This window comes from Columba livia, chromosome 2 (assembly GCF_036013475.1).
Source record: "Columba livia isolate bColLiv1 breed racing homer chromosome 2, bColLiv1.pat.W.v2, whole genome shotgun sequence".
NCBI lineage: Eukaryota > Metazoa > Chordata > Aves > Columbiformes > Columbidae > Columba > Columba livia.
Window position 1 is genome coordinate 86,750,944 of NC_088603.1, and position 15,577 is coordinate 86,766,520.

General features: G+C 38.6%; 1 protein-coding gene across 2 annotated transcripts in view; it reads right to left on the reverse strand.

The window, feature by feature from the left end:
• ANKRD33B (ankyrin repeat domain 33B) overlaps positions 1–15,577 on the reverse strand; it is a 46,458-nt gene that overhangs the window by 13,890 nt on the left and 16,991 nt on the right. For both annotated transcript variants that reach the window (XM_065052660.1, XM_021288223.2), the window contains exon 2: positions 2,235–2,364. In XM_065052660.1, the coding sequence (XP_064908732.1) occupies positions 2,235–2,364 (130 nt within the window). The remainder of the gene's footprint in view (positions 1–2,234; positions 2,365–15,577) is intronic.

Genomic DNA, 15,577 nt, shown 5'->3' on the forward strand with positions numbered 1-15,577 from the left:
CTACACTGGACCCTCTCCAGCAGTTCCTGCCTTAGCATCTGTATCTTGTGTTACAGATGCAGACTCTGAAACACCATGAATGATCCTGCAGGACTGCAGCCTCATTCACACCCAGGTCCTCCTAGGGGTCTGGCCATATATGTGATGGTCCACCTGGTCTGTGGGTTGGAACAAAAATGGCATCACTTTCTGAAACCTTCCAGTATCACCTTACAACTAACTGGAATAATGTGGATTTGCTATTAAACTTTACGCAGAAAAACCTGTCATTTTGGTATAAATAACAGTGATATCTCAGAATAATTTATTTTGCAAATATATTATTATTTTCATGGTCTAAAGTAAAACAAATAAACAAACAACAAAACAAAAAACAAATAAACAAAACAAAACAAAACAAAACAAAATCCTCCATTAAAGGAAAACCAGAATAAGCTTGACTTTCAGTGCTTTATAATACACTGCTCAGTGTTACTACTTAACACTCAGCAATAATTAAGCAGCATCTATTGCTCTGTAGGTCCTCTGGTTGCAATGTTAACCTCAAAGTAATCTGTATTAACACTACAGCAATATCTTGTGATAATGAATTAAATAAGTGGTGTCAACACTGTAGCTCAGGATTATCATAGGCAGGGGAAAACATCCAAGTTGTTAAGAGTTTGTGTAAGCTTCTGCTGACTGAGTCATTTCCAGTTGCTTTGGGGATCAATAGCAAGTGCTGGCAGAGAGTGTCGAGTCAATGTCAGCCCTCTGGATTAATTCTGAGCTCATTATCATGAGTTATAAAGGTCAGGAAGGAGTCAGTGTTAAACCTTTTATAGTTCAAATTCATATTAGGGCAGATAAATAAAAGTAGGATAGAGTTTTGGAGACTTCACCACTTTCTTTGGAAAGCTATTATACTCATGACTTCACTATGAACGTGACCATTATGGTCGCAATTCTCTCTTCCAGTATTCAAAACCTACCTCACAGTGACTTCTTTAGCAGAGTTCACTTTTTGGTATGACATGAAGCAAAGTTTGGTACTACCTGGAAATGTCTAGTGGAGATATTACAAAATGAACATCACACCAAACTGCTCCAATCTTTAGACATGGCTTGTAATGTCCATTAATGTTGCCTGATGGAAATTTGTTTCCTGCAGGGTCTGGGAGGAAATGCTATGTCCCATGAACTCCCACAAATATCCCATACTCTTCATCAGTGAGAAGTCATGACAAAGACCAGGTACACATTTCTTTGCAAAGTGATCACCTTTGAGTGGCACGCTTGGGGGCTGCAAAGGAAACCATGGCTGCGGAGACAGGCAACCCTTGCAACAGCTTTTAGACTACAAAGTGATGGCCTCCTTGGTCAAATTTTTCCTGATGTACATACTTTAACACTTTTTTAACACTTGCAGGAGAAAACTACAGCTTCCGTTACAGGTTAAAGAACAGTGTTTCAGTTCTAACAGAAATTATGGACTGCTTGCTTTCCAACTGTACACTTGAAACTGGTAACTCTCTTCAGAGCATCTCTTAGATTTATGTGATCTCTTACACTTGTTCACTGAGTATTGCCATGCTGGGTGGGATAGAAGAAAACCTGGGAGTAAACTCTGCTCTCACTGCAGTCTGCATCAGGATTAACGTGGTGGATGTCAATATAAATCAGACTGTTATAAAAGCAGCATTGGCAAACACTGAATCCTACTGAGACTATGTAAATAGTTTTTTGTTTGTTTGTTTGTTTGTTTGTTTGTTTAATTTTAACTACAGGGTGGTTGAAGAATGCCTTAGCAGCTAAGATATTTCTTAGTGATTATACATTTGCCTACAGTCAGCAATTACTACAGACTGACTGAGGTAGGTGCAACAAGCAGGAGAAAAGAGATGCTATAAACTCAAATACTGCACATTACATGACCACAATGTCAACTGGTTGCTTGCCAAAGCAAACACAGGAAAATAAGCTTTAAGGAAAAAAGCAGTATAGTATTGTACACTTGGGTCAAGATTTCATTTATTTTTAAGTTAAAATAGTTAATGGCATCTACTAGAAATGTATGGCTTTTTCTGTTTTAGTTCAAAGAAAATAATTACAAACTTACCTGGGAGTGGGCTTGGCCAGGATTATTTTATGCAGACTAATTTCTATTAGGGCTTTGAAAAAATCTTAAAAATAATAGCCAGAACACACAGTCCTCCTAAGAGCCAGTATGTCAGGAGTGAACAGAAGAGCCTTACCTGCTTGTGCAGCTGTAATTAGAGCCGTGTTCCCTTCGTTGTCCTGCCAGTTCACATCAAGGTGAGGGCATTGCGCTAAGGCTATCACAATATCCACATAACCTTGGTAACAGGCAACGATAAGACCATTCTGGAAGTAATATATAAAGAGAGAGTTAGGTTTGTCAGACTTGGAAAAGTTCACTGAGGAAGAAGAGTAGTCTGATTTTTTTTTTCTTTTTCACACCAAAGAACTGAAAAGGTATCAGCATAACTAGTGATGAGCTAAAGACACAGTGTTCAGATCCAAAACACCGCTTTTTATCTCTGCCCTTTGGTGAGTAATGTTTGGTACTCCTCAGAAATACCTAAGAGAGTAGGTATTATATTATGCTACTTGGAAAGTAACTGTTTATAAATGGCTTAAGCTTATATGGCTATATACTCTATATTCAAATGAGAATAAATCAGATTTTATTACATAATAAAATGAACCCAGAAGGTAAGATGAACTGGACCTGCTCTGAATATTAATTATCTGGAAAACAACTGCTTGTTCTCTGAAGAGGAAGTGGTAGGCAGGAGTTGTGTTCATAGTGCCTGTTGCTATCTTTAAATACTTCAGGTTTCCTATTAGAACTAGACTTTTTTATAGCCATAAATAAAATAAAATTGCTTTTATAGTTCCTGTTTAATGTGCTTTATGACAGCTGGAAGCTGTAAAACTTGCAGGAGGAAGCCAAGCCAGCATAACCTTATAACCCTGCTTGGTACCCAGACAGCGTTTCACTCCACAACAGCAAAATGACACCTTCCCTAAAATACAGCAAAATACACTTCTTGTTACCTAAATGGCACTACAGTACTTAATCCTGGCTTCTCACTTTACCACTAGGATTAAAATCATTATCACCAGTCTTCAGGATTATTCAAACAGCCCCATGTTCATCTGCATGGGGCTGATAGGTGTAGAGGAGGGCGGGTGCAGATAATTCAGTGCTCCCTGCTCACCCTCCTCACTGCCAATGCATGACCCAGTTTTATTGAGCTCAGCATCAGTATCTGACTATTGAAAAAGATAAGGGCAGAGACACAAATTTCAACCCCTCTGGTAATCCTGCCTGCTTAAAACTCATTTACACAGCCACACTGCAAGTTCATAACCATAAAGGACTAGCAAGCAGGAGAACTTGGTTATGAAAACCGAATGGCCCATCCTGACGACTCCACCCTTTCTCTAAGTGGCTCTTGCCTAAACATTCTATTTTTTTTCCCCATGGGCACTACTGAGACAGAGACATCCAGCAAATGACAGCAACGGTGGCTTCTGATTTTTTGTTATTGTAACAAGTTAGTTAATATTTCAGTGTCCCGTTTCATTGTTACTCTGAATAGTCCTTTTGGATAAGGTGGCAAACAACACCATTAAGATACAGAGGCAATGCCAACTCCTTGGGCTGCTCACAGGCTATGTAGAGTGTTTCTCAATTACAACTTTCAATAAAATTATTACTCTGATTGCTTTTATTCTCAATTCACTCTTGTCCTCAGTATGAAGCAACACCTACCACTGCTTTATAAAGAGCATCTCCATTTCCTTGTGAAGAACCTGTGATATTTCAAATCATTCTAATGAAATTGTATAGAGGATTCTGCTTAATAACAGATATATAGAGATGACCTGAAATATTATTCACTAAAACATATGTATTCTTCTGGTGAGATTGTTCAGATTAATCCAAATTTTACTACAATGTAATAATTCTTAGCTTTAAAAAGAAATGTGTCAGTGTCCACTTGATAAGGACTTGAGTATTATTTTAGTTCTTTAATAATTTAATTTTTTCACTTGATGACAGGATATAGGTCTTTCCAACTCAAAAAACTCACAGACTGAAAACATTCCCAGTCATTCAGTAAAATATCAGTTACTAATGACAGCGGAAAATCTCAGAATAACAGAATCGGGGTTGGAAGGGATCTCTGGAGATCATCTAGTCCAACCCACCTGCTAAAGCAGGTTCACCCAGAGCAGATCACACAGGAAGGCGTCCAACTGGGTTTTGAATGTCTCCAGAGAAGGAGACTCCACAATCTCCCTGTGCAGCCTGTTCAGTGCTCTGGCACCTCAAAGTAAAGAAGTTTCTCCTCATATTCAGATGGACTCTCCTGTGCTTCAGTCTGTGCCCATTGACCCTCATCCTATTGTTGGGCACCACTAAAAGGAGCCTGGTCCCATCCTCTTATAAACATTGATGAGATCCCCTCTCAGCCTTCTCTTCTCCAGGCTGAACAGATCCAACTCTCTCAGTCCTTCCTCATAAGAACGATGCTCCAGACCTCTAATCATGTTTGCAGCCCACCACTGGACTCTCTCCACTAATTCCTTGTCCTTCTTAAACTGGGGAGCCCAAAACTGGACGCAGTACTCCAGATGTGGCCTCACCAGGGTAGAGCAGAGAGGCAGGATAACCTCCCTCGACCTATCTGTCACACTCTTCATGATGCTCCCCAGGATACCATTGGTCTTCTTGGACACAAGGGAACACTGTTGAGTCGTGGTCAACCTTTTGTCCACCAGGACTCCCAAGTCCTTCTCTACAATACTGCTTTCCAGCAGGTCAGCCTCCAACCTGTACTGATGCCTGGGGTTATTCCTCCCCAGGTGCAGGACTCTACACCTGCCCTTATTGAATTTCATCAGGTTCTTCTCTGCCCAGTCCTCCAGCTTGTCCAGATCTCACTGAATGGCAGCAAAACCTCCTGCTGTATCAACCACTCCTCCTTAGAAAACTAAGTATACAATAGTTTGGAGACCTAAATTATTGACAATAAGAATTGTTCACTGAAAAAAATGGCATTTTTGAAGAGAGCAATATTTTCAAAAAGCTGTAAGAATAACTTAAAGTAGTTATAATCTCTAATGGAAAAAAAAAAAAAAACACAACTGTTTCACTCAGTATCTCAAGGATATTTTCACAGTATATTTTCTCACGACATTTTTGTGTTCTAAAAATATTTACCAGATGCTTAAGAAAAAAATCTTTTTTTGCTCTATTTAAAAGCAAAACAAACTGTAAAACAGTAAAACAAACAAGAACCAACAACAAACACTAGCTCTTTTTTGTGAGAGGCTTTTGCTTTACAGTATTTAGGGACTTTCGTCCTACTTTTAGTGGGTACCTCCATCAGACAGGATCTAACACACACCGGCATTCTGATTTCAGCAGAAATGAGACACAAATGATCTCAAAATTGTTCAACCTCATTCACCATTCTGAGTTTATAAACCAGAAGGATTACTTAGATATCAGGATTTTCTGAAGTGTATTTTCCAAAGATGCTATCAAAGACTGTTTGCTTAAGGATACAAGAAGGCAATGGAGAATGGGAACTTTCTGAGGGATTACCTGATGCAGTAGAATGGAAAATTATTTTTGAAAGATGGTTATATGAATCTGAAGCAGGTCAGATAAGAGTGTGAGGACCTGGTGTTCAGCAGAGCGTACCCAGTGCTCCCTGGTTGAGAGGCAAAATGAGCAATCACGCAAGGACATAAAAACAAGTTGCTTCATTGCCATATGGTTCCCTGCACTGTCCAGGGCTGCAGGGGGATGGCTTTCCTTTCCATAACTCTTCCAAATGTGTCAGATATTGAAACGAGGTGCAGGAGGCTACAGCTTTAGAATGAAAATTGTAACAAACAAACCTCTGGATTTGATGGTTATTTCCTGGAACCTGGTTCAAGGATATCATGATAATCTGTGGTTTCAGGTTGCTTTTTCAGGTGTTTTGTTTTTTTGTTTGTTTGTTTCTTTTTTGTTTTGTGTGGGGCTTTTTGTTTGGTTGTTTTTTGTTGTTTGTTTGTTTTTTCCTTCCTTGCATCTATTTCTGGCCCTGTCTATATGCTGCTTGCTGAAAGTCAGTACAAGCAGATCAGCTTGGACACACAATCAATCAGTCACACCGTGAGTTATTAGACTAGAATATTTAACTTGAAATACCAATAAATTATATTATCCACAAACAAAATATACTACAAACTCTTTCAACTGCCTCAATTAATGCATATAACTGTTACAAAATTACTTTGGGCCAGTTGCCTTTTGGAGCAATTGGTAAAGCAGCAACCTGTATCACAGCAGTCTGCAAAAAAATAGAGCTGTGTGCTTAATGTTTTGGTTTCGTTTTTTGTTTTTGTTCTTTTTTTAAAGATAAAAGTAAAGCAGTATAAAAGATTTTTAGCTAGAAAATTCTGAACATGAGTAATCTGGTTATCCTCAGAAAAGAGATGACATTTTATCTCATTAGTGTCCTACCAAAGCATCAGTTGTCCTCCTCCTCTTATGAAGAGTCACAATGCAACTCTGAAATGGTCAGTGTACACAGAAAAAAAATATATTTCTTAAACTGATACTTACTATTATTTTGTTATTAAGACCAGTTCTCAGACATATTCACTACATGTGAAAGCTTAGGAAAAGGAAGACTGATAATTCTTAAATGCATGTTCTCTCCCTAAAACGTCAACCTCTCTCCTTCAACACATCCTTTTCCCTTTCATATGTCCTCAGTCACCTCTTATTTTAAATCACAATAAAACCTCAAACTATTTCCATTAAGATATAATAATCAGTTCTTAGAAGGAATGCCTGTATATATGTCACAGCATGCAAGCCCAGTGTCCCTGCTTTTCCAGGACTGTTGTGTTAGCTGAGACTTGCTCTCTCCAGGTCAGTGTCCGGGGTTGCTGCCCATCATTCTCCCAGACCAGTGAAACAGAACAGGCAAAAAAATCTGGTTTGATCTTCTGTGCATAAGAGACCTTAAACATGAAATCACATTCCTGGCTTTGGGCTACAGGAAAAAGGATTTCTTCATTACAGGAGGCTGGGGCTGCTGACTTCTCCGAGGTTGACAACAGATACTATTTCATTTTTCAAATATTGCATACAGGCTCTGCGTGACAAACGTGAAAGCATGAGTCATCCATCATATCAACTACATTAACATTTACTGTCAATTTTCCACATAAGGGGGTTTTGAAATACAGCTCAGTAACAGGTTTTTTCCAAGTAGAAGCCATAATACTGCCAGGTGTTGAAGGCTCTGTCTTTCCTCTGTGGAACATTTGGAATTTTACAGAGCTTCCCCACAGTTTTTCTATAGCATATGACATATTCTATGTAACTAGCACAGTTTTGAAAGATCCTCCTTTGTTTTGAAGTGACAGAGTTAAATGAACAATATTTTACAATACATGACAAAACAGTCAGTCTGGGATAAATTACTTATTTCCCCTATATTCTAAATAAAGTATAACTAATCTTCCTAATTTCATCCCAGAGTACATAAATAGGTGTTGCAGGCATGGGACTACCTGCAGTTAATCAGATGTTGCAACACTTTCCTCAGGCAGAGTTTAGGAATTGTAAGAGTTTTGTAGCACTCTTCTGTAATCAGACTGAAACTATCATATTAAAATTTCCTACAAAAGCAACAACTTGAAATTTGTCTGTTTGAAATAGAATAGAAAAATTGGGAAAATTTTGATTCATTTTAATGTGATATTTCTTCATGTGCCTTTGATTTCATGTAAGACTGGAACAGTGCTGCCACTATGAAAATAAACTCCACTCTGCTCAGCTGTGTTGGCTAATGACAGAACAATGTGTTTGATTAAGTGAGGTCACACATATCTCAGGAGATAATTTTGTAAATCAGATGATATGACAAAATTACAGATGTAAGGCTATTTGTACACTAGTTCATTACAAGTAATAGAGATCACAAGAAATACTAGAGGATCAATAATGAACTCAAGCTGAACAGCAGAGCAAATCACATACAGCATGCAATTATTTTAGCTTTTAAAAAAATCTCTTCAGACAACTTGTTTTCTACCAAGGTGCTGAGAATGAAAACAGATTATTATAGCATTTTGCTTGTTATCCCAGACAAAAATGGGCCTGGCAAAAGACTAAATTGTCATTACCCATTGCTTTACCTGAGCATCATGATAAACAACTGTCCAGTTGCTTTATATATATCTGTAAATATTAATGACAATTCTGCAAGGTTGGTTTAACAGCAAAGACTAAAACTGCATGTAACTGAATTAAATGAGCTAATGACTCATTGTAATCCACAATCATATGAAGGGACAACTATGAAAATTATGTCTAAGTTAAAAGTATATTACCCAAACAATATCATGAGTAATAGAGATGGAAGAATAATAAAGCATGAAGGAATATAAAGTTGCCTTTAAACTTTTTCTTGTTGATTTACTAAAATAACAGGCTGCCCAGGGAGGTTGTGGAGTCTCCTATTCTGGAGACATTCAAAACCCGTATGGAGGCCTTCCTGTGTAACCTCATCTAGGTGTTCCTGCTCCAGCAGGGGGATTGGACTAGATGATCTTTCAAGGTCCTTTCTAATCCCTAACATTCTGTGATTCTGTAATTATTCATATATTTAATATTTCGTTATACATAACACACAATTATAACAGAACTATATACAACTATTACTCACTATAACATAATTCACATACAAAGAAAAAAAAAATCAGGTCAAGTATTTCAAAATAAATCTCCCAAAATTATTTGAGGGAAATTCTGATCTCCACTGAAAACTCTGGGTTAGTGGAGAATCTGGATTTACTTTTTGTTAAAAAAGAACAAAATTTTGCACTGAGCATCACTATCCATTATAATTTGTCTATAATGCACAAACCCTTCCAGTCTGCACAAAGCAATCTGAGAAACTTTCATAAATGACTTGAGCTTGTATTATAATTGCTTTAGCTGATTAGATCAATGGTGACTGAGATGAGGTAATTATTCAGGTCATCAGTCCTATGAAAAGTGGTGTTTATGTGCTGCAGAAATCCATCAAGCACATAAGCTTTAATATTATCTGCACAAAATAATTTAGTCTGACCTTTTGGAGAAAGGGCTGCAAGAGCTTAGTCACATAGAAATTCATATTGGGAAAGAGACAAAAAAAAGAATGGGGAATTTAATTTTGTCTGAGTGTTACTTGGACAAAACCCCATATGTCTGGTGGGGAGCAAGGGGTAAGATGCTGATTTTGCTGGAGGAAGCAATCAGACAAGTGCAAAAGAGTATTTGACCAGAGACAGAGCAGCAGCACACAAAACTCTCTGCCTCCTCTGCAGAGGAACACAGTAGCCTGAAGCACACTCTTGTATTCAAAAGCAAGCTTAAATGACACTGCCCCTTCCAGTGCCTGGCTACTGAAAGCACAAAATTGCCACCTTTGCTTTACAGCATTATGAGTGCTCACAGATTCATTTCACGGCATTAATTGCACTCTGCTAGCTAAAAACACAGGCCACTCCATGGACATGCTGATGATAACCCACCATTTTTACCCCTCCGTTTTGTGGAATATGTTTGGCTTCACTTATTTCATAATACCTCTTGTATCAGTCAGGCCACATGTCTTTAAGTAAAGGTATAGTTTAGGATATGTATCATTGCTGCTGAAGTCCTTAATCTATTCTAATCCAAATCTCCACAATCACCTCTAAAAATAGTCCCAGGAAAGTTAATTTTACTGTGCCCAAAAGCCTGCATTACGCAACAACGAAAACCAGTGCCACTTGTGTAATAAATCAAACAAGAAAAGGTAAGAAAATCTGTGTGACTTATTTACTAACATGTATGTTGTCTGAATTGGTTTCAGCATCACTAGTGATATAAGCAGATAGCAGAAACCTCAGGAAGCTGCTGCCAGGGGCCATAAGGGACATGGAAGATAAATACACACACATCCTGTGACCAGATATATTCCAATGGGTGGGATATATATGAAACATTTTATCATATGGAGAGATGCTTATGAGGGATTAGCTCTTTTTTTTTTTTAATATCAAGCCACATAAGGAAGGTGAATAATTCAATGGGAAATTAAAAACCCTTGAGCTGATGGGGACTTGGAGGTTGTATACACTTCCACAGGAGGCTGCAACATGTTCCCATCTCTTGCACTGTCCAGTGTCTTCCCCCAGCACCAGCCACCTGGCTGCCTCTACATGGCTCCCTTGACGGAAGCTTGTGGGAGAAGACAACTGAAGAGTTAAGATGATTATGTCTTCAACCCATAGGAATCCAAATGGGAGGAAAAACTACCAACAGTAGCAACATTTTTTTTCTCCTCACTCCCATGGGGAGTTCTCATCTTTCCATGAGGGAAACCCCAGATGAGACAACACCTGGTTGCTCAGTAGCCCTTCACCACACCCCATCCCACCAGGGATGCTCCAGGAACCACAGGAGTCCTCACAGTCCTTCACCCACAGCATCTGCTGCTACCTCTCACCCTTCAGATGTCTCCCCCAAATCACGCTGTGTCCAAAGGGCTGGAGGGCTGCTAGAGTACAGAGGACATTTTTCAACTGTATAGCCTGACCAACAGCCAATGCTGGCTGGCATGTCCTCTCCCTACCACCAGAGAAAGGGGCTACTTTGTTCCTTGCTGTATCACATCCTCTTGGCCACCATTTTTGCTACAGAAGGAAGCCAGGAAGAGGAGGACACTCCGGATTGCATGAAACAGTGGAAACAGCCCTGAAAAAAACACATGAGCTGAGGGGCATTGTGTTGACTGAGTTGCAGGAGGCCTGGGCTGCTTTTCCAGCTGTTTTACTATGAGTCAAGAGGACACTTGGCGATACTTCTAAAAACAGAAGCAACCGGACATATGTCATCACATGAAAAATCTTTTATTATTCTCTGAAGCTCAACTTGAAACAAAGAACTGGAGACCTGAACACATGAACAAGAGCAGCAGCTACAACTAACACAGGCATGTTTTAACACTGAGGTACCTGAGTTAGGGAATTTAATACCATTCCACTGGAAAAAAAAATTAAAAAAAAAAAATATATATATATATATATATATGTATATGTTCAGGATATTAGCAGGTATTCAACATTCATGCCCAAGATCAATTTTGTTAAAATAAAGTATTATTTTGCAGTGACAGCTGGTGAGACTATATTAGGAGTGTACTCATCAGTCTGAAGTTTCATCAAGAAGTGCCTTTGCTAGTGACAACAGACTGTTGTGCAACAAAGCAATAAACAAATGAAGGAGTTTATATGGAGAGTAAACTGACATAGTTTTCCCACAACTGAGAACAGAAGTGACATTTGATGTAGTCGAATCTGTCCAAAATTAATCTTTGCAATGCATATGAGATCTCTGGTCACAGAAGTAAACGAGGTATATTTTCAGAAACGAATAAGGAAACTTTAAGGAAATAATGTTTCATAAAGTAATGCACGCTTAGAATGAACTGAAGGGTCACTTAGTCGAGCTTATTGCCATTATCCGTATGTTAAAAGAAAGTTATCTCAGGATCTAATCACATGGCAAATCAGTACCGGATTCCATTTTCAGGGAAGAGTTCTGTGTTCTGTTTGTGGGGTGCCTGTCAGTAAAGGACATAAAATACTGTGGGAAGATGGTAGGGGAAATAACACAAATTTTATCAGGTTAAATTTCACATTTTCAGTTATTTAGACTGTCATGTTAGGTAAAAAGTACTAAGTAGTGATGATCCCTGACAAATAATGCAGCCTTACTAATCCTAGCTTTCCTGTTTGTATGGCATACACTAATCAGTGTTAATACTGTCAAATGTAAGTGCTAAGTATTGATAGTGTTGACGCTAATGACACATGATTCATGGCAGCCAAATTTATGTATCCCTCTTTGCTATGCCTATTTTTTGATATCTTTACTAGATGCAGTTCATTTTTCTCTGGCTTAAAAGTAATGGAAGAGATATTTATGAGAAAGAAGTGAGAAGTCTGACTTCAGAACACAATGTAAATATGTGCTGAACTTTAATGGGGGGAATTTTGATGTAAACGCAGAAAGCATTTCTACCACAAATCCCATGTCTGCACCTTAAGATGCTCTAAACATTAGCAACCCAAACCATCAGCTGCTGAGGGCTGGGGGAGGCAACATCATAGACTCCCACTGACATCCCCATCCTGTCCCAGGGAACGGTGAACAGATTTTAATTTCATTTCTTTACCTTTCACTAGCTTGCTATGCAATGTTCAGCAAGGCTTCCAAGGGCTGTAAACCACCCTGTGAAGAAGGATCATGTATTTCCGGATCCTTAAATGAACAGTACATTATTAAACTTTGCTTGGAACAGGTGTTTCCAGATAATGATAGATTTAAATAACAAAGTGCTGGCCACTTATTCCTTGGAACATATAAGGCTGGGAAAACCTGCAGCTCCAGCCAATTGCTGCATAAAGCCACAGTGAGGTTGGCAACCACTGAAAATAGGATTGTAATAAGGCTCAAAATCTAACTTTTGAGAAAATAATTATATGTAAAACACTTCAGAGAATCTCAATTGTCAGATTACTTCAAAATCCAATGCTACAATAATAGTCTTCCTATCAGTTATATCGCTCAAGTTTGGTTGTGTTTTTTTGTTTGTTTTGTTTTGTTTTGTTTTGTTTTCAGAAAGGCAAAGCCCAAGAGCTAAACAAAACAAAGTCAAAGTTGGATCATCTAACAGCATAACCCAGACCTGGTGTGACTTGTATCCAGTGCATTCTCTCACCACCTTTAGGAACATTCAGAAAGCAGTTTAGATCTGAACTCCAAGTCCTGGGGGCCCGATGGACACTACTGTTAACTTCTCTCCTGGTCTCTAAAGATACACATATATTCACACGCATTTAAGATAAAAAGGTGAGTTCACAGCATTTTAAAAACATATTTTGGAGTGCATTCAGAAACGACATGAAGTGCATTTTATGCACTGACGTAATTGTCAAAAAGTGCTTTCTTTGGCTTTAAGGTATATGATTCAACTCCCCTCTATGTGTTTAATAGATACATTTTCCTTTCTGTTATGTTCTGTCAGACATAGGCCAACTGTGGCTTAGATCTGTTGTAAGCAGCTAAACAGTGTTTGAATTCATAGGTTTTTGCAGGAGACCTCTCCTAAAGTAATGAATCACAAAATCTTTGTAAGCAATAGTTTTCAATTTAACACTGGTTAAAACATAAATGAACAACCTTCTACTCCATCATAACCTATCATTGTATCTAACCTGTCTCTTCTGTAAACAACATTTTAGAGAGCCCAGGGCATTTTCACTGTGGAGTTCTCTGAAGAGCCACAGCCAGCCATGCGCTTGCAAGCACCCTCTCGTGGCAATGAGCTATTGTACTCATATTAGGAAAGATCTTCCCAAGAAATTTCAGTTCCTTTCCTCTGACTTCTGTAAATTTGTTTTGTTTGTGTTTCTCTGAGCTTCCCAAATGTAGAATCACAACTGACCCAAACCTTGTAAAGAAAACACACAGTAAGAGGTCTGTCTGTCAGCAGTTAATCTGGCACTGAAAAAAAAAAAAAAAAAGGATAAAAAAAGTATCTTTCCTCAAAAGGAAAGCAACTTGATGAAGAAAAAACCCATCAGGCTGAAAGCTCTTCATGGCAGAGGACCTGTACTCAACAAGAAGAGTAAGTGCATACACTTTGTGGGACACCAGAGGCAGTGGACATGCCTGTAGGCCACACACAACACTGTACAGTGCTACACACAAAAGTACCAGCCTGTTTCCTCACCCTTTGTTCTAAAGAAGCTGTAAGAGCAATAAAATCCAAGTTTCCATCTCAGTTTGCCATTTGACAGTAAGTTTCATAATGGCATCAATGGGCAAGTAACACCCTCATTGTCTCTTCTTCCCAAGCTCCCCTGTGCTCTGGCTTTTGAACCTCATTGCTTGCTTTTCTGTAACACCTTTAATAATCATTCTCCTTATTGATCTTGGATCTCGTAATAACAAGAGTTATTGATCTTGGGACTGACCTAAATGGACTGGGAAACTGCAGTAAACTTTCTCTACCAGTGAAAACGAAGTGGGGAAGATCCACTGCCCTTGTACAGAAGAAGGACAAGTGATTCTCAGATGACAGAAACATTAGTATTTAGCCTATGGGATTCACTTCACTCTAGATGTGTTGTCACATAGCAACAGTTGTCATCTTCTTTTCAACCAAGAGGGTGACATGGTAACAATAATCATTAGTTGTTTTTCATGAAAACACGAGCTAAATGCTGATGTTCAGGAAGAAAAATAGGCTGAAATATTTTTGGTAGGCATGAAGAAAGTTCTCCAGCCAGACCAGGTGTTATTATTTTACTTCTATCAAAGATTCCACTGATGGGATCTCATCAGCTTGTCTCTTCAGATTACCATCAACTAGTGCAAGTAGCAACGGTTCTTTGGATGTTAAAGCATTCAGGTTCTTGAAAGACCTTATTATTCTTTCCACAATGAAAGTCCTTCCTTTATCCAGCATATGCTTCTGGTTTTACCCAGACTGGCTTTCATGCCAGTTATGCCCCTTGCTGTTTTTTAATCCAGCTTCAGCAAGGCAAAAGATTTCTTCTCCTTAGAAAACAAATAAACTTTTTAAGCAATAGACACATCTGTGGTGAACTGATGGGTGGTGTCTATTTTTTACTCAAAGACCTAAAGTGGATTTTGGTATGTATGGATTAGTGTCAACCCTTGTGATCCTAAAGGGTTGCAGTCCTGTAATCCCACAGCTACATGCAAAGCAGCTACTGTACAATATCACAGATGACAATGCTGGAGGCCAAAAACTGGATTTTTATAAGTATTACTCCTTGGATATAGGCTTGTGAAACTTGGAGGAAAGTGCTATTGTTCCTGAATTCACAAGATCTCTTTCACTCTTTCCCACCTATGCACAAGTGCTCCAGAAATTGCACTGAAAAGTGGGTTTCCACAAAGAGACATGAGGCACTAATAACTCTAATTGTTTAAACATTGCCTTGGTAAATTCACACTCTGAATATTGGAGATTTTCAGTTCTGGATGAAAACATTACCTTCAACCAAAGTATGTAATTTTCAAGTAATGCATAGTGAAATAGTATTGCTGATACTGAGTAGAAATGTTACGCCCAAGTTTCTTATGCTTTATAACTATCAGAAACACTTATCACTATGATCAAATTTTACATTACAGCAGAACATGTGGATTATAGACTTTTCTAGTGTTTACGTAAACACGTTTTGGTCAAGAGCAAAGAGGTTTGTGCTCTTGTGACGTACACCTATGGCTTCTGACAGCTCCATAATGTTCATGGCTGGTTAGAGAGCAATAAAAAATATAAAACTATGGTTCTTTCTATTTTAGAGATAAAGCAACTGACGGGCTGCATATAGCCACTGGAGAGGAAATACAGCGTGCTTCAGACTTCCCATTAAGGAATGGTTCCTTCCTGTAGGTTTAGCATCACCCTGTGAAAAGTTCATC